General features: G+C 43.7%; 1 protein-coding gene across 3 annotated transcripts; it reads right to left on the bottom strand.

Moving 5' to 3' along the window:
* Window positions 1–2360: 2360 nt before the first annotated feature.
* On the bottom strand, window positions 2361–18597 carry LOC125296045 (somatostatin receptor type 2-like). Of its 3 annotated transcripts, XM_048245682.1 has the most exons (4): window positions 18431–18597; window positions 18038–18131; window positions 11369–12132; window positions 2361–5159 (listed from the first exon to the last, which is right to left on the bottom strand). In XM_048245682.1, the coding sequence occupies exons 3-4, from the start codon at window positions 12080–12082 to the stop codon at window positions 4749–4751; spliced, it is 1125 nt and encodes a 374-aa protein (XP_048101639.1). In that variant the 5' UTR covers window positions 12083–12132; window positions 18038–18131; window positions 18431–18597; the 3' UTR covers window positions 2361–4748. The 3 variants fall into 3 exon arrangements, with proteins under 3 accessions (XP_048101639.1, XP_048101641.1, XP_048101640.1); XM_048245684.1 differs by lacking the exons at window positions 18038–18131; window positions 18431–18597 and adding an exon at window positions 17572–17630; XM_048245683.1 differs by lacking the exons at window positions 18038–18131; window positions 18431–18597 and adding an exon at window positions 16119–16601.
* Window positions 18598–19032: the final 435 nt, after the last annotated feature.

Below are 19032 nucleotides of genomic sequence, written 5' to 3'. Positions count from 1 at the left end.
CATTCACGCACATACGTGAATAGGGGTGAACAGAAACACACACACCCATAAACAGACACACACACATGTACACCCACTCACACATACAGTTCATGTTGTCATGTTGCCACTTGTGCATGTGAACCACCAATGTTCGCACACACAGAAACACACACACACACAAAGACACATACTGTACACACACATGCACACACACACAGTTCATGTTGTCATGTTGCCACATGTGCAGGAAAACCACCAATGTTTGCACACACATGGAAACACCCACACACACAAACAGACACACACACTCTCTCTCTCTCTTTCTCTCACACACACACACACACAGTTCATGTTGTCATGTTGCCACTGTGCATGTGAACCACAGTGTCCGCACACATTTACGTACATACAGAAACACACACAAACACACGTGATGTAGATGTTATTGTTCTAATAATCTGTTTACAATAATGTTCTATTAAATAATACTTTTTGTCATTTGGTATTTAAGAGCAGTTAAAACTGTTCAGTCAAATTTGACCACAAACAGTAAATTAAGGGGGGTAGCAACGAACAGTGTTTAAAGGTTAAACCATCAGCAATTTACTGCATTTATCGCTGTGTGGAGCAGGTGAGGCAAGACAACGTGAGGATGAGCCTGACCGGCCATATCTCTGGGGAATAGGAGAACGTGCTCAGCTGTTCTGAAGAAAGGCCCTGGAGCCCGTCATGATGATCTGCACAGCCATCACTGGAGATCTGTAGTGTCACAGTTAGTCACACTGATTTTAGCGGTTAACACAGACGGCTTTTCGCTTCAATAAAGGACTCGAATGACTGCAATTCACAAAGCTGAATGAAACTGATCCGAACAGTAAGAGCGAGCAAAAAATTGTACAACCACTCATTGTCTTCCCAGGTGTAGAGGCAGATTTACAAATGCACCACATAAACAAAGGGATGAAAACATAAGATTTGTGATAAGGAGTGGAAGAGCTATGAGCACGGCCTGTTCTGTAGCCTTTGCTCCCCTCTGGAAAGTAACTTGTTTTGACTGGGAAGCAAGGAGCTTTGAATGAAATACTTATGAAGAAGTTGTGTTTTGAAAATAGGATCTTAAAGCAGTCTGTGCATGAGGACTTCAGACATGAACTGTGTGTGTGTTTTGAAAAGAAATACTTTACTATATGGCATGATGACTCACAAACAATACTTCCTACGCAGAAAAAAAGAAAATGTCAGCCTGGGGGACTGAAATGGTGCGTCTGTTCATGGACATAAGCCTATTCATATACATGCAGACAAGCTCTCAGCATTTGATACAGCCAGACCAACACATGAAAGCTCTACTCAATGAAGGCACATTAGAGCGAAGTGTGTTTGTGTACATGTGTGAGATTGTGTCTGTGTACATGTGTGTGTGATTGTGTTTGTCTACGTGTGTGTGTTGTGGAGGGAGTCTGTGGTAAGTAGGAGTGTGGCTGCCATACAGGCGCACACACACACTCTAGCCCTTCTCAAATTACCAGTGAGAAAGAGAAGATATATCAAGCACACACACACACTCCTTCACTCGGGAGAACACACATTCTGTCATGCACACTTCTGAAGGCTTGTCATTGCATGGACAACAGTCTCACTCTCAAACACGCACACACCCTTAATCAACTACTCTTTTTACACAATCGTGGAAAGGATCACTGGTCATGGCCACTGTGTAATGGTTGCACTGACCTTGGTGAATGAAGACCCATGCACACACACACACACACACCCTGCTGTGCCATTTCACCTACATACCCCTGCTGTAGTGACTCCTCTGAGGGTTGGCAATGTTTGCCCCGAAGGTTATCTAAACAGAGCACTGTCCACACGTAGGAGCAGGCCGGCCGGCCCCAGTCCTCTGTGTCAGAGCCAGAGCCAGGATTCACTTGCGAAGGGTTTACTGTCAAAGTCCCAGACATCCTAAAATCCCAGTCTTAACAGGGCTTCATCCAGCAGTGAATCTAGTCTTTGAGTTGTGGATTTTGTGGTATGTAAATATACCCATTACAAATTAACATCTCTCACTGGACACAGTAGAATGATGGTAAGGGAGAAAAGGATGTGCATCTATCACTTCACTCATACCTGTTCCCCTACACTGATTTATACTAATAACATCATAAATGTACAGCCTGTGTGTGGGGGGCATATGTAAACGTCAAAGCAATATGATTCTTGACCTCACACTGACAACCCCAAAGAACACCTCGCAGAACAAGTCCCTGACACATTCCAGAGCTGTCATTTCTAATGTGGAATTACACCTCTTGGCATGTCTATGCTCCTGCCCCTTACAGTCTGTAAGGTGTCAGGGATGATACTACGAAGCCACAAACAGCTCAAGAGCCATTTATTTTAGCATGACCTACTTTACATCTCAACAGACAATGATACTAATAAATACTGTAAGTAAAACTGTTGTAAACAGCGGAGTCAACTTTCACGCAGACTTAAGACGTGGGTTATAGCGTCTGATGTGGGGTGGGGGGGGTGTGTGGAGAGACTGGTCATATGAACAGGTAAGGAGCCAGGGGAATGGGGAGGGCGAGGGCAGCTCTTCCAAATGGGCACACACAGGCTGGGTGATGGAGCCATGGCACACACACTCGGGTGAGGAGGCTAAACACGGAGAAGAGCAAATCCTCTGACATGGTCTGTACGGCAGTAATTCCATAGTAAATGTATAATTCCATAATACTATAGAGCAATTTAAATAACACATGCCCACATTCATGCAGGACATCACACACACACACACACACCAACTCAAAACATGAACAGGGTTTACAAGCAAACAACATGTGTATACCGGTGTATACGTGGGTTACTGGCATCAGAAAAAAAAATGCTATACACAGAGAAATCTACATTACTGCAACACAAAATACAACACCCACACAAATGAATACATTCAACTGGTTGGCCACAGACTCAAGACACCCTCAACACTGCCCACCACCAGACGTCAAAGGATGAACATCAAATCTCATTATGAACTTGACACTTAATAAAAGTCAGCCAATCAGTCAGACCAAACACTCCTCCGTGTGTGTTCGGTCTGCTTTGTCTGTTCCTCGGAATACAGAGAGTATCTGGGTTGGCAGGGCTGAATTGTCCACTTTCAGTCCAGTGTTTTAGGAACAGGGTCTGCTCTCCCATCCACCTCCCACACAGACACATCCCACTCCCAGACATCACTGGGCGTAGCTGCTTGCCCATTTTCTCCTGGTGGTGGTGGTGGTGGGGTGGTAGTGGTGGGGGTGGGTGTGGGGCTCTAGTGTCTCTGGCTCTGGTATCTGTTAAAGACTGTTTCTGTGTGTCCAGAGTCCTCAGGGCTCACACGCTGCCCATCTGTAAGGGGTCGAGTGACGACGTACATTTCATCATCTCGGGGTGTACACACGGGTCAGGGTGGACGTCCGCCGTCCACACACCCTCCAATTGGTTTCGGACTTGCGTTCATATAGCCGCAAAAGCTACAAGAGCACCAACTGCACACAGACTAGAAATGACAATAACAACACAATAACAACAAGGATGTGTCCATGGTGAGGGCAGACTAGAAATGACAATACAATAAGAACACTATAAAAACACAATAAGAACAAGGATGTGTCCGTGTCCAGGGTGTGGGCAGTTGTCCGTGTGTGTCCGTAAGCGAGTGTATTGTCTGACATCTGAAATGGACGCTGAGATGGAGAGAGGGGAGCGGAGTGCTGACCCATAGAGGGTCCAAGTGTTTCTGTCATGAATAACAACAGCCGTCTCTCTCTCTCTCACACACACAGACACACACACACGTGCACGCACATACGCATTTCTGTTGAAATGGAAGGTCTCTAGGGGCCAGCGACGTGTGAATGTGTTGCACTCTCATCTTTATGGAAATAAAATAGGGTCTCTAAAGGTTAGCGGTGCTAGATGTGTGTGTGAGAGAGTTTGGGTGTTTGTGTGTGTGTGTGTGTGAGAGAAAGAGAGAGTTAATGTGTGTGTGTTTGTTTGTGTGTGTGTGTGTGTGTGAGAGAGAGAAAGAGAGAGTTAGTGTGTGTGTGTGTTTGTTTGTGTGTGTGTTTGATTCAATGGTGTGTGTGTGTGTGTTTGTGTCTCATCTGTATGCTAATAAGAAGGCTGTCGGGGATTAGCGGAGGTGATCATGTGTGATCATGAGCCTCATCGTCCACCCTATGTAAAGGTCAACAGATCCGCGCGCATGCCATCGGCCCTTATGGAGAAAAAACAGACACATTACAGGCAGCCAGGGGGAGGGCCACCCATCTGGATAATGGATTTTACGTTATGTGCCTAATTTTTTCTCCTGATTTGTTTTTCTATGTGTGTGTATACCGGTGTGTGTGCCGACTGGTACGTCACTGTCCTATAATATATTTTTTACAGCATATGTTTCTGTGTGTGTGTGTGTCATATTTTGCCCTTGCTTGGTCTGTCAATCTCCTATAATGTGTATAAATATGTGTGTGTGTGTGTGTGTTCCAGAATAAGCCACTTAAGCCACCTGAAGATCCACAATAACAACCCCACCCCCAAGGAGGACCATCATACTCGACTCTGAGTGATGGTGTGTTTGTGTCTGTGTTTGTGTGTCTGTCTGTCAATCCATACTCGACTTCCGAGTGATCGCCGATGGTGTGACTGTGTGTGTGTGTGTGTGTGTGTGTGTGTGTGTTTGTGTGTGTGTGTGTGTGTGTGTGTGTGTGTCCCTCCTAGATGCTGGTCTGCAGGTCCCCGTTGAGCAGTGTGCCCTGGGTCTCTGTGGGGTCGTTCATCATGCGCGACTTGTCCTGCTGGCTGTTGCTGCGCTCTGCCTCCTCCAGCGGGCTGGCCCTCCGCAGGCACAGAACGTTCTGGAAGCTCTTCTTGAAGTTCTCCGACAGGAAGGCGTAGAGGATGGGGTTGGCGCAGGAGTTGGCGTAGCCCAGCACCACCACGCAGGCGAAGGTGTTGCGCAGCGCCGGCGTGCTGCTGATGCTCCCCGTCACCGACGTCACGTTGAACACGTAGAAGGGCAGCCAGCAGAAGACGAACACCGCCACCACGATGGAAACCATGCGGGTCACCTTGCGCTCAGAGCGCTTCCTCTTGCTGGAGCCCACACGGATGCCCGAGGACTTCACCTGGACAGGGAATTAAAAACACATCTCCACATTATCAAGACAGATGAAAGAAGCCTTCTATTTACAGATTATGATTTCCACATTATCAAGTCAGATGAAAGAAGCCTTCTATTTACAGATTATGATTTCCACATTATCAAGTTAGATGCAAAAGGCCTTCTATTTACAGATTAAGATTTCCACATTATTAAGATAGATAAAAAAAGTCCTTCTCTTTATAGATTAAAATGTCCACATGATCAAGTTAAATGAAAAGAGCCTTCTATTTATAGACCAAGATTTATCACGATGCTAGACGAAGGAGGCCTGCTATATAAAGAGCAACATGGAGCCTTAAAATGTCCACATGATCAAGTTAAATGAAAAGAGCCTTCTATTTATAGACCAAGATTTATCACGATGCTAGACGAAGGAGGCCTGCTATATAAAGAGCAACATGGAGCCTGGCCTGTGTACAAACATTGCTTTTTAAACACACACACAGAACAGACAGCCGGAGGGCCACAGGGAGCAATAATCTGAATTAAAAAAAAGATTCTACATTAAAATGAGAAATTCAGATCTACACAGGAGTGGTGTTCAACCCCTATTAAAAATAGATTCTACATTAAAATGAGAAATTCAGATACGCACAGGAGTGGTGTTCAACCCCTAGTGCTATAGTGGGCAATCAACAAGCAACCTTTGTGGGCCAAAAATATCACCAACTTGAGCAGCCTTCGAGAGCTTTTCACTGGTGTTATCAAGCAGGAAATTAATAATTAGTCCCATCTCAATGGATAACAATGGAGATCTTATTATCTCAGGGATCTTATCTCATACGGCCTGTCAACAGAAGACCCAATCAACACATTATTTATGCTCTTCAATTATGAATACAAAAGGTGAGTAGAACTGAATTTAACATCCTCAAGTGCAATGTGCATTCGATTAAATTCATATTGCTAGAAATCAAGGCATTTATATCGGTTCTTCAAAATTATGAACAGGCATTTCGAAAAGTGGTATAGAAAGACCATTAGCAATGCCATTCCTCAGTGCAATGGCTTGGCTAACTGAAATTACACATCAATTCCATCACAAGCAAATATACTTATAATATCCATATCCTCGCAAATATACTTGCAGGATATATAAAATCATTAACAGTGCCATCACACTTAAGCTCATTACTTAGCAGTCTTTTCTGAAAACACAGCTGACAGATAGATCATGCTCTAAAAATAAGACTTTGTCCTCGCGACAACATCCCCACCCACGTATTAAAGCACACCAGATGAATGTCCTGGACATTACATTATGACTACATGGCAAGAGAACACACCAGATTAATGTCCTGGACATCACATTATCACTACATGGCAATAGACCATCTGAACACCTTTTCCCACTTATCTACTTAATCATTAATATCTGCCTCATGCTAATACTTGGCTATAGGGCTGCACGATTATGGCCAAAATGATAATCACGATTATTTTGACCAATATTGAGATCACGATTATTTATCACGATTATTTATTCATTTTAGTGACAAAAATATTTTTTTCCCTAAACATATTGGACTTGCTATCTGGCTCATCCAAATTCTTCCCTTCACATTTACTCCCCTACATTACTGCAAATATAGACTTGACTGTGACTTCCAAACAAATTTTTTGTGCATGCTACTTTGTTAATATTTGGGGAAACGTTAACGGCCCACCGGGAATCCTCCCAATGCTCCCCATTAGCCAGTTAAGCTCTGCTTCTTGTTCCTAAGTTTAATCGCTTAGTCCAGGGGTTTCCAAACTTGAAAATTGGCCGGCGGGCCACACACTAATAATAATAATAATAATAATAACATTTTGTAGGCCTATTATTTAAATGACAACTTAATTTCTTAAGAAATACTGTTAATTTGATGCTGTTTAAATCATTTATAAATGGTGCATTGTCACTTTAAGACTCTTTGCTATGGCTAGTGCTGTGCCTATGGCTGTGCCCTCTTACAGTTTATAATGGTCAGTAGTGGGAACTACTGTTGCCATCGCGCTCTCTTCCTCTCGTGCACTCAAATACGTTCCCAAATGGAGTAGCATAACATAGTTAGATCTGCTGCTATGGAAATACTATCTATCTCGATGTAACAAGCTGTTTTGACATTGACATTGTGAAGAGTGTAAAGCAGTTTGCAGTAGCCTAAAGTTGACCACAACGTTGTCTATCGCTGAAAAGAAATAGCGAGCAGCCTATGATAAACTAATAAATGCTCGGCGGGCCGGATTAAAGTGAGTGGCGGGCCGCAGTTTGGACACCCCTGGTTTAGTCATTCGTTAAAATGTAAACCACTGACGTGTAGGCTACATTTTCATTATTGTTCACTCGTTTTGCGTAGGCTGTGTCTTGAAACGCATATGCATAGTAGGTTGCTACGGAACCCTAGAGGGGTCATCGCAAAATGTTTTGCATGTTGAGAGAATGTGCGCTCGTTTTACTAAATCGTACGCTCGTTTTACTAAATTGTGCGCTCGGTTTACTAAATCGTGTGCACAATTTACTATATTGTGCTCTCGTTTTACTATAGTGAGCTCATTTTACTAAATTGAGCTCTCATTTTAAGCAAAGTAAAACGAGGGCACAATTTATTAAACGAGTGCACTATTTACTAAAACGAAATACGATTTACTAAAAACGAGGGCACGATTTATTAAAAAGAGAGCACAATTTGTGAACATGGTTATAGAACATTGTGTGCACGATCTCCTTAAACGTGGCCACAATTTGTAAAATGTGCACTCAATATTGTCTTGACACATGTAAACATGAGCACATTATAGTATATTCGAGATCTCGATCTACTAAAACGCACCCACAAATAATTAAAACGTGGGCTCGAAGAAATTAAATTGTGTGCACAAAAACGTAGTGTGGTGTCAAGGGGTATCCCCGGGAATGACGTCGGGAGGTGTGTCGCTTGTAGTGACGTAGAGGGAATCTCATCTTGATTGCAGTGCACCTGGATATAGCCCCGTTAGGTAGGCTGTAGGTGGGAGAGCAGATGATTGTGTGTGTTTGCACAGGCCCCTTGTCATCATCGTCCAGCTGAATGTTTGCCGAAGTTTTGAGTGTCCAAGTGTATGCAGAGCTGTGGTGTTTACCGCAAACGGTGTGAGTTGGGCTACTGTACATAGCCTGAGAAGCTGAGCATCTCCCGTCTCCCGTTTCATAGTCCGTATCAAAGCTTACCTCGTTGTGTGCATCATTGGTGTGCGGGTGGGTTATATGGTGAGGCCCATCGGGCGCTAGAGGGAACCTTATTGTATTGGGTGGGTATTAGGCTACTACTAATACGCAGTAGCCTATTTTTAGCCTACCAACAGTACAGTACTACGTGTTGGGGACAAGCTCTTGGCCTTCTGCTGCGCCACACATACCACACATCTGATTTTTGATCGTCGTTTTTTTGTATAATCTAACTAGCCTACTAATAGTTAACATAATGCTATTAGTCCACAGTGCATCCAAACTGAGCTAGCAGTGCAGGGAACAGCTGTCATTGGTAGGCTGTATGCAGGCACATGGTCAGACAGGTTTAAGGAGCGCTTGATTTGTTTTGTAGCGGAGTGTTCTATGGGTTGCCAGGTTGGTTCTATGGATAGAGCACGCATTTTTAATATCGCTCGATCACGCAAATTTGATCATGGGAAGCCAAAATCGTGATCGTGATTAAAATTCGATTAATTGTGCAGCCCTACTTGGCTATAAAGGTAATCTATTTTATCTCTAAAAGGTAAGGTTGACTGATATTTAGCAGACACTTTTAATCCAAAGTGACACATTCTTATAATTTTTAGTGCTTTTGTGGTTTTATCTCATTAGCAACTTTTCTTTAAATTGATGGCACTTTTATGTTTCTTGCAGCCAATTATTTTTTTGTATTGGCTGTTATACTCTTGTGGCATCTGATGACTTCCTGTTTCTGCAGATATTATTGCCATCTACAGTACGGTCATAACTATCACAATTAGAATCTCTGCGACGTTTCCCAGCATACCCGGCAGAAGCAGTGACATCACCAGCCCAATCCTTTCTTCCAGTTCTCTTTACAGCAGAACAGGCGTGAGTGGGCTACTGCCAGACACCAGTCTCAAACAGACATCGCAGACGTCAACGGGGCAGCTGTGGCCTACTGGTTAGGGCTTCGTGCTTTGTAACTGAAGGGTTGCCGGTTCGATCCCTGATCAGTAGGAAAAATGTGGGCGGGGGAAGTGGTCGTCCACGGCTGAAGTGCCCTTGAGCAAGGCACCTAACCCAGGACTCTACAGTGCGCCCATTTCACTCGCACATGCGAGTAAAAATGATGGCGTGCGAGTGCAAAAAAATATGTAGGCGCACTGGTGCGAATGACTTCTAACCATGTTAATGTTTGTCTACAAAATAGACCGCAACATCGAGAAACATTACTGGTGCAAACCATAGAATCACGTTGCGAATGCAGCATAAAAACTACACCTCCCATCAACGTTAGCAGTTTCGCGTTGTGACTCGTTGTGACTAGTAGTCGCTTCTATCAAATTCAAGAGCGCACAGAAAAAGTGGAAAGTTAAACTAGCCAGCCAAGATGCAAAGATTGAAGAAATTAGTTCTTCTATCCACCGAATTCATTGGATATAGGAGGAACAGGATGAGATTCTGAGAATGCAGTGAGAGAAGGAAAGGTAACCCAACATGCCTTTTAGCCCAGTTGACGTATTGGCTGCAATATGCAAAATATAGCTGTAGCGAACCAGCACAAAAGTAGCCTCCCGTAATACTCCCATTTTATTCAAAGGTAGAACGCTACTGACAACTCCAGGCTTCAACACATTCTTGTTTGTTTAAACTGAATACAAGCTGAAGTGCAAAACGAAAGTAGGCCTAACGTTTGCCTAACTGCCCCCATCAATGCAGATATTTCAAATAAAAAATAAAAGTATAAAAAAAATATATATCCTTGATTAGACTATGTTGGGTTTTGTGGAAGAGCAAATGGACTGTTTTAGTAGTAGTATTCAGTATGCAGTCAGATAGGTCACCATAGGCATATTTGGATTAGCTACAGATGGATTCACAAATAAATAAATTAGCCTACATTTGGCAGGATACTTGATATACAGGCTGAATGCAAATATGGCAATGTATTATATTATTTTACATTAACAAAATGTAGGAAAAAAGAACAGACTGAAAATAAAGTAGGTTTAAAATCCTGTTCCTGTAGCCAAATGTTGTCAGTCATTCTTAATCTTCACAATTGGTGCACTGGCATGTTTAACTGTTCGCTGCAGTGTAATGTTAGATTATGTGTAAATTAAGTACAGAACTGACTGTGCGCCCAAATTTTTGTCTGTGCTCCTACATTTTTTAACTTGGGCGCACAAGTGCTCCTGGAAATTTTTTTTAGTGTAGAGCCCTGTAACCCCTCACTGCTCCCCGAGCGCCGCTGTAGCAGGCAGCTCACTGCGTCAGGCTTAGTGTGTGCTTCACCTCACTGTTTGTATTGAGGTTTGTACCTGATTTTACATTTACAAACACTGGGATGTTCACCCAGATAGCGTCAGTGGGCTACTGCCAGAGGCCAGTCTCAAACACTGGAATGTTTACCCAGATAGCGTCAGTGGGCTACTGCCAGAGGCCAGTCTCAAACACTGGGATATTCGCCCAGATAGCAGAGATTGCTATAATGTGTGTAAGAGCAATGCAAGGGACAGGGTCAGGTCTGGCCAGTTCATTAACAGACTGAACAACTGAACTGGATTTACTCTGTGAGCCTTTAATCTGGGCAAATCTGTAAATTCTTGAACTAAAAGATCAAATCTTGCCTTCTGGATATTCTCCTAATCCTCCACATCTATGTGTTGCTAGGGTGTCACTTTCAGCCCAAACTAAATTCCTTGTGTGCACTCACTTGGTCAAATAAACCTTCATCATCATCATCATGGATCATGATTATCAGTGTACAGTAAGTAACAGCATTTCTAAGGTAATGTGAACGTGCTTGGTGGATCAGGATCATGAAGAGCGTTTCTAAGGTAATGTGAACGTGCTTGGTGGTCACCTTGATGATGATGAGCAGGATCATGATTATCAGTGTAAGTAACAGCGTTTCTAAGGTAATGTGAACGTGCTTGGTGGATCAGGATCATGAAGAGCGTTTCTAAGGTAATGTGAAGGTGATTGGTGGTCACCTTGATGATGATGAGCAGGTAGCAGAGGCAGATGACCAGCAGGGGCAGGAAGAAGCCCAGCAGGAACGTGTAGAACATGAAGGCCGTGTAGTAGGCCTCCTGCGGCTCGGGCCACACGATGCTGCAGAACTTGCCGTCCCGGTTGCTGATCAGGCCGCTGTAGATGATGATGGGCAGGTTGACCAGCAGCGACACCACCCACACGGCCAGGTTGATGGTCTTGGCCACGCGCGGCTTGCGCCACCTGGTGGACTTGATGGGGTGCACCACGGCCAGGTAGCGGTCGATGCTCATGACGGTCAGGCAGAAGATGCTGGTGAACTGGTTGAACGAGTCCACGGTCATCACCACGCGGCACATCGCCAGGCCGAAGGGCCAGTTGACCAGCGCCAGCTGCAGGGCGATGAACGGCAGGCCCAGCATGAAAAGCACATCGGCCACCGCCAGGTTCAGGATGTAGATGTTGGTGACCGTCTTCATCTTGGCGTAGCGCAGGATGACGTAGATGACCAGCGTGTTGCCGCACAGGCCCACGGCGCACACCACGAAGTAGAGGATGGTGATGACCACCGTGCTGGTGCGCTGGAAGTCCGTGTCGGTGTCGTTGTGCGCGCCCGTCTGCGACTCGTTGGTCATTGGCAGGAAGCCGCTGTCGTACAGGACCGGCTCGCTGAGGTTGGGCGGGGGGGACAGGAGCAGCCAACTGTCCTCCATGATGTCACACTGAGGTCACTTCCTGAACAGACTCCTGAGGGGCGTCATGCCTGGCAACAGGAATATGAATGCATATGTCACAATAAAGGCAGGAATGTACGTCATAATAAGAGCATAAATGTATATGTCCCAACAAGGGTATAAGTGCATAGGGCACAATAAGAGCAAGAATGTCACTATAAGGGCATGAATGTATAAGTCACAACAGCTACAACATTGCATGTTTTCTGTAGGCATTTGATGCAACCAATTAAATAGACAATAGAGGTGGGGAGAAATGACAGCTGCCTGTTTTGTGACGTCAGCCTATCTGTCAGAACTGGTAGTGTCATCAGGTGCAAACAGACCAAGGGCCCGATCTTGGCCATCAGAAACGGATGGTCAGAAACGCAAAGCTTAAGGGCGTGTCCGGTCCACCTTTGGCGTGATTTTGTGACCAGACGTCGGGCGCATTGTTCAAAAGGGTTGTTCTTCTGTTTCTTAGTCAGTCATGGGTGTGTTTTGGGCATAACATTCTTTCAACCAATGAGAGTGACATCTGTCATTCCCTTTAACAGCAAGCAGCGCAACTTCCAATAGTGCATCAGTATTTTGACAGCCAGCGGTGGATTTGAAGGAATCTTTTTGCAAGCTTGCTTTACTAAAATCTGTTTTTACTAAAACCTGTGTGTGACTAGCAGAGTATACTTGCTTTACTAAAACCTGTTTGTGACTAGCAGAGTATAGCCTACATGCATCTGCACTCGCCTATTATTTGAACTCATAGGCAAAGTAAAACTAACTTCATCGTGGACTCATAGTCAACGACAAAATCAAAAACATAGCCTGAAAACACAACAACACTTACCCCAATGTCACCAATTCTGAGATAACCTTGAAACTTTATATAATAACTGAAAATGAAACGTTATAATCACTGAATATGACTGAAATAGTTGTATTCTGCCATTTGGCTCATAAAAACCTGTACATTTGTTTTGTTTATTGTGATGTGGAAGGAAAGTGTGCAGTTTTCTGCTCAGCCACTGGGTGAACGCCAGGCTGTTAGAACAGCATTATGAGCTAGACTGCTGCTTTTGACATTGTGCTATAAAAACATTAGAACAGCATTATGAGCTAGACTGCTGCTTTTGACATTGTGCTATAAAAACATTAGAACAACATTATGAGCTAGACTGCTGCTTTTGACATTGTGCTATAAAAACATTAGAACAGCATTATGAGCTAGACTGCTGCTTTTGACATTGTGCTATAAAAACATTAGAACAGCATTATGAGCTAGACTGCTGCTTTTGACATTGTGCTATAAAAACATTAGAACAGCATTATGAGCTAGACTGCTGCTTTTGACATTGTGCTATAAAAACATTAGAACAGCATTATGAGCTAGACTGCTGCTTTTGACATTGTGCTACAGTATAAAAACATTAGAACAGCATTATGAGCTAGACTGCTGCTTTTGACATTGTGCTATAAAAACATTAGAACAGCATTATGAGCTAGACTGCTGCTTTTGACATTGTGCTATAAAAACATTAGGTGAGGCAGGTCAAACAGGTTGTATCCGTGTTCTTATTTTTGACCGTTAAAAACCAAAAGACCAATGAACATATTATGGAACTAAAACATTACCAACAAATCAGATATAGGAATTGGGCCAAAATGCTGTGCAGTGCAACACAAAGAAGTGGTCACCCCAGAAGCTGGTACTGAGAGACATACATGAAAGGTTTATGGCTAGGGCTGAGCAAAGGTGTGCGTGTGCGGGTTTGTGTGTCTATGAGTGTGTGTGTGTGTGTGCGGGTTTGTGTGTCTATGCCTGTGTGTGTGTGTGCAACTGTGCATGTGTTTGTGCGTGTGTGTGCGAGTCTGTGTTTGTGTGTACGTGTCTGTGTGTGTGTGTCCGACACTGTGAGTATGAGTGTGAGACAGGACATGAATCAGCTCTGAGGGTGGTGAACGACACAGACACAGGCATGAGAGGAGAGACAAGGGCCTGCCAGCTGCTGTCTGTTTGGCGGCTGCTGGATGAATGCGACGAAAAAGTCTGAGGAGAGAGAAACAAAGTGAACCGGGAGGGAGAGAGGGAGGAGGGAAGGAGAGGGGGATGAGGGAGGGAGGAGGGAGGGAGAGGGGGATGAGGGAGGGAGGAGGGAAGGAGAGGGGGATGAGGGAGGGAGAGGGGGAAGGGGAGAGGAATGAGGGAGGGAGGAGGGAGGGAAGGAGAGGGGGATGAGGGAGGGAGAGAGCGAGGAGAGGGAGAAGAGCTGCTGATCAGACTCACAGAAGAACTGGGGGTATGTGTGTGCGACCTGCGTGTGTGTGTGTGTGTCAGATGGGAGTGCAAAGGAACAAAGCAGTCCCAGCTGAAAGAGGCAGGTGAGAAATCCGCATCAAGTGCAGGAAAGAGTTCAGATGCAAAACCCTCTAAATCTAAATCCACTTTTTTTATCAGGCTCCTATATGTTTTTGCCTAAAAATGAATATTTTAGACCAGGAAGCGAGTGGTATTTAGCAAGTCTTGAAGCAAAATTTTTTGTTCAATGTACGCTATGTGTGGAGAGCCTTGTTGTTTCATTTTCGATAGAAATGGCATTTAGAGGCTTTTACATCTGAACTGTTCATATATAGAAGCATGATTTGGCAGGTGAGGAATCCGAATGAGATTGAGTGCAGCAGGATTTGGCAGGTGAGGAATCCAAATCTGATGGAATGCAGGGATAGCCTACTGCATGGAGGGGCAGGATTTGGCAGGAGTGAAGAACTGCAGGAACTGAAGGGTTAAATGACAAATATGTGTCAAATGACACACATATTTGGTGTATGTACTTTTGACCTCATGGCACAGAGTGAGCTCTGTTACAATCTCTGTTCTCTGTTCTCAACCCTTGGGCCTTAGTCTAACTTTAATTTATGAGAGGGTGTGTTTCCAATCAATCAGTCCAACTTAAGTAATTGAAATAGAGGGCGTGAACAGCGCGTGGTGTCTGGGGCGGTGACGCAGGCATAAATATGAAAGCAACAGGTTTCTTAATCTAATTCCCCACATCAAACGCGTTATTCACTCTATATTTATAAACGCAGGAAGCTCAGAACGCCCACAGTAAATATCAGCGGAGAGGTACTCAAATGGCGCATTAAAAATATGCAACCCATATTGATTAGGAGGACTGGCCTGGACTGGTTCCAATCGTCACCGGTCAGAGGGGCATTCTCGGGGCCCTTCATGAGCTTTGCCCATGAAAAAATGAGGCTCGTGACAAATGAGGGCGCGTTGAACATCACCGACCGTTGTCAAGTTTTTGTGTTAGGCGTAAAGTTCCGTCTGTTTCTGTGATGGAATATTGTTTTACATCATCTTCCTATCAATCATTAGGACACCAGCCTCCGACCGTGAGTCCGACCTGATATCGGGATCCTGCAGGCAATCTCTGCGTGTGCGTTGTCAGGTCCAAGCCTGCGGACAGGCTGGAGCATGCGGCTGGAGCTTGCGATAAGCGCACAGCGCAAACACTACATCAGAAAGCGACGTGTGCGCAAACACACCTACATCCGTTGAGGATTGTTTGTACTGTACAACAGCCGTTTATAAGTATGGATGCAACTGCATTGAGTCAGAGGGGGATTCTCTCCCAGTCTCATTAGATTTGTTTTCGTGGTTTCACCTGAAAAACTTCCAGAACAGTCGTAAGCAGACTTTCCCTAACCACAACATAATTTCTAATACAATTAACATTTTATAAATTAAAAACAACGAGTTGCTATAGGCTACATTGTTTTTTAGAGTTACAAAAAGGGATTCAACCCGTTGTTTGATTTGTTTTTAAAACCTCATGTTCAACACAAAGGCACATCCTCGAGAACAAATAAATTAACAGCAAGATTCGTAGGCAGTAACTTAGGACTTAGGATAAATTAACCATTTATTTGAGTGTTTTCCTGAAATGTTTAACCTCTTCTTTCAACATCAATGGAAGGAACTGCAAATCTATCAGTCAACGGTCTCGACCCTTCTGTGTGTTCAATAGTATCTTACCTTATGGCTTGAAATGATTCCAATTCCGATATTTCCGTTATTCCAGTATTTGGGTTGTGCAATACACCTCTAACAGCAACAAGCGGGAGGATTCAGACCCTAAATCCATTCCTAATCAACCATCTTCGCCGCCTTCATCTCAAACCTCAGTATGTTACTGCTGCAATTTCTCATCTGCTTACAAAACAGCCTAACAGGTTTTTTTCATCCGAGAATGATTTCACCTTCCAAGTGAATGACAAACTTTTTTATCCGTCGAATCCCATTGGTAGTGGTGCTCTTGTTACACACATCACAGAGTGACTGTGGCACCGATCTACAGACACAGACGATGGGGGCGAGAGAGAAAGAGAGCGAGAGAGAGAGAGAGAGCGCGAGCGACAGAGAGACTCGTGTCTCTGATCATCACACAACCACACAACCACGCATACTTGCAGCATAAGCTACATTTCATCTCAACAGTTATCGATTTTGGTTAGGTATGGGGCGAAGGTCAACGTTTAAAATCTAACTTTCTGAATGAAATGGGGAGATGGAAACCAATAAAATGCAATTATTTATATGTAGGCCAAATACAGGTCGAATATCTTAATGGTATATGCAATCCTTGTTGCGCATGTGTTGTGCAAATGCTGTTATAATGATAATCATTATGTTGGCTAACGTGAGTTCAAAGCAAGTGTTGTGAAACTTAGGCCCTGAGATGACAGAAGAGCGAAGCTCTTTCCCACAGTTGGTGATAGAAAATGACCTCGGCGAACCAGTTAACCCTTTCCAAACCAATGTGTCCGACGTGCGCGACATGCAGCCATTGACGTGAATGTTCAAACAATAGCAAAACAATATATTTAAATAGAGGGGCTTCTGTCTCGGACAAGAGTGGACAACAGTGAAGACAGATGAATTCAAAAGTTAGATTTCCTGCCAGATTTACCACCCAAGCTCACAAGCAGCCTCACTGTGTAATAGTAGGCCTATCACATAACATAGCCTGACGAAACCAAAATGTCGTTTTCTCCTGTCGAACTTTAAAACTCTATTATTAGCATCAGCTGTCCAATGTAACACAATGCATATGAATATAGACTACATTACTTGACTTCCATACACTGTTGCAACTCACCTTCAAACTCCTATCCCCTCCCACACCAGATGCTGTCTAGCATCCTCAATAGTTTGTTTTACAGAACAATGCAGGTATAAATTGGACCCCAGTGATCCTAGTCCTATTGCATTAGACTTAAGTGATGTTCCAATACATACAGTGTTCTTCATGTCATGTGTAGGTATATTGATACCATTTCCCCCAAAAAATGAAAAATAAAAAATACCCTATTCAACATGAAACTTCTGAATGTATACCGTTTAAACATTGGCACAGAAAATAATTTTGAGCCGTCATCCTACCTGCTTGTGTGTTAAAGTAGGTATCAATTTTAAGTCGTCATCCTACCTGATCGTGTGTTAAAGTAGGTATCAATTTTGAGCCATCCACTGACCTCTGCCTCAGCTATTCACTGAACGATCCCTGTCAACTGTCTTTGATTCAGGTATTATAGAGTCTGTCAGTGTGCGTCTCTGTTCCATCAGCAGAAAGGTGAGAACAAAGCCACGCCCTGTAAGTGCTGGAGACCGATTCTGCTGAGTCTTCGCCAGAGATGGGAGGAAGTTACATGATCCCAATTTTGGAACTGGAGCTTGGCATCTCAGAGACCGTTTGACAAGCTTCTCACCAGAGAGAATGGATCTCTTAACGCAGTTTCACCCTTTAAGTTGTTTCTTTTGTTACTTTTTAATAAAGCTTACTTGTTTAACCCCAATGCCAGCATTTTTGTTTGAAAGCAATGAGCAACAAAATTGTCTTTGATTCTACTCCATCTGATCAATTTCAAATAACTTTAATTACCCAGGGGACTTACCTTTCCTCGCGTTCCACTCTATGGATCTTTCCTTGAACTTGTTTCTCTTGCACAGGGACATGTCTATTCATCACAGACAGGGCTGTAGTGGAGGCTAAACACAAGTAAACACAGTTTATCCACAGTTTATCCACCTCTACAGAATTAGAGTTTATCCACCTCTCAAAACAGTTTATTCACCAACTGCAACTTCTAACATTCAAAAATCACACTGTATTATCCACATTCACAATATGTACACTCTAGGAACCATCTAATACCACTGGTATTGTTATAAACATTGGACTATAACCTCCACCATCATCAAACATGTTCTGAATGCCTTTTTAAAAAATCTGATATCGCATGGCCCAGTCCACCTTACCGTGATCACAGAATTCATAGTTTACCCACCTCTTATTTTACTACAACACCCCTGATCACAGACATTCTATTGTAGTCACAGCAAAGCTTGTGGGTTGCGCAGCCGTCTTGTAAGCAATAGCCATCAATTGGGTGACAGAGTGCATAAGTAAGGGAATAAGGATGGATTTGGCATGTCCTTGTCAACGTTCCCTAGGGCAGGGGAAACCCACTCGAGGTTGACTTCTTGTCCACATTGTGCACTACAGATCATAAAATACTAATAGAGCACTCTTGTTGTTTTTGGCTGATGCAGAAGTCAGGCAAAGGTTTCTCCCCAGCACAACACATGGGGTTTATGTCATGTCATGTGTCACTGACACACAGAAATAAGCACAGACACTTAGTTACACGCAATCCCTGGGAAAACACAGATAAACCTAAACAAAACTAACCCCCTCAAAAACTAACATCTGTTTTTTTTGGGGGGTCAGAGGCATTTTAAAACAAAATGACGTTTGGATGTTCAAAGAGCACTGTGGAAAATGGCAAAAACATGAAATTCCCGAACAAGGGTAGCCTTTTCCCAATTATATGTTTACGTGGCGCCGTTGCTGTTTACAGAGAGCATTTGGTCTAATTAACATGTTGTT

Source organism: Alosa alosa, chromosome 6, assembly GCF_017589495.1.
Source record: "Alosa alosa isolate M-15738 ecotype Scorff River chromosome 6, AALO_Geno_1.1, whole genome shotgun sequence".
Lineage (NCBI taxonomy): Eukaryota > Metazoa > Chordata > Actinopteri > Clupeiformes > Clupeidae > Alosa > Alosa alosa.
The sequence above is the reverse complement of the archived record's forward strand: the minus strand, read 5'-3'. Positions and strand labels throughout refer to the sequence as shown.

What these genes read in the sequence shown, in the direction of transcription:
- LOC125296045 (XM_048245682.1), bottom strand. Translation starts at nt 12,082, where the DNA reads ATGGAGGACAGTTGGCTGCTCCTGTCCCCCCCGCCCAACCTCAGCGAG. An exon ending in ACCTGCTCATCATCATCAAG is followed by an intron (nt 5,160 to 11,368) that starts GTGACCACCAAT and finishes TTCCCTGTCCAG; the next exon opens with GTGAAGTCCTCGGGCATCCG.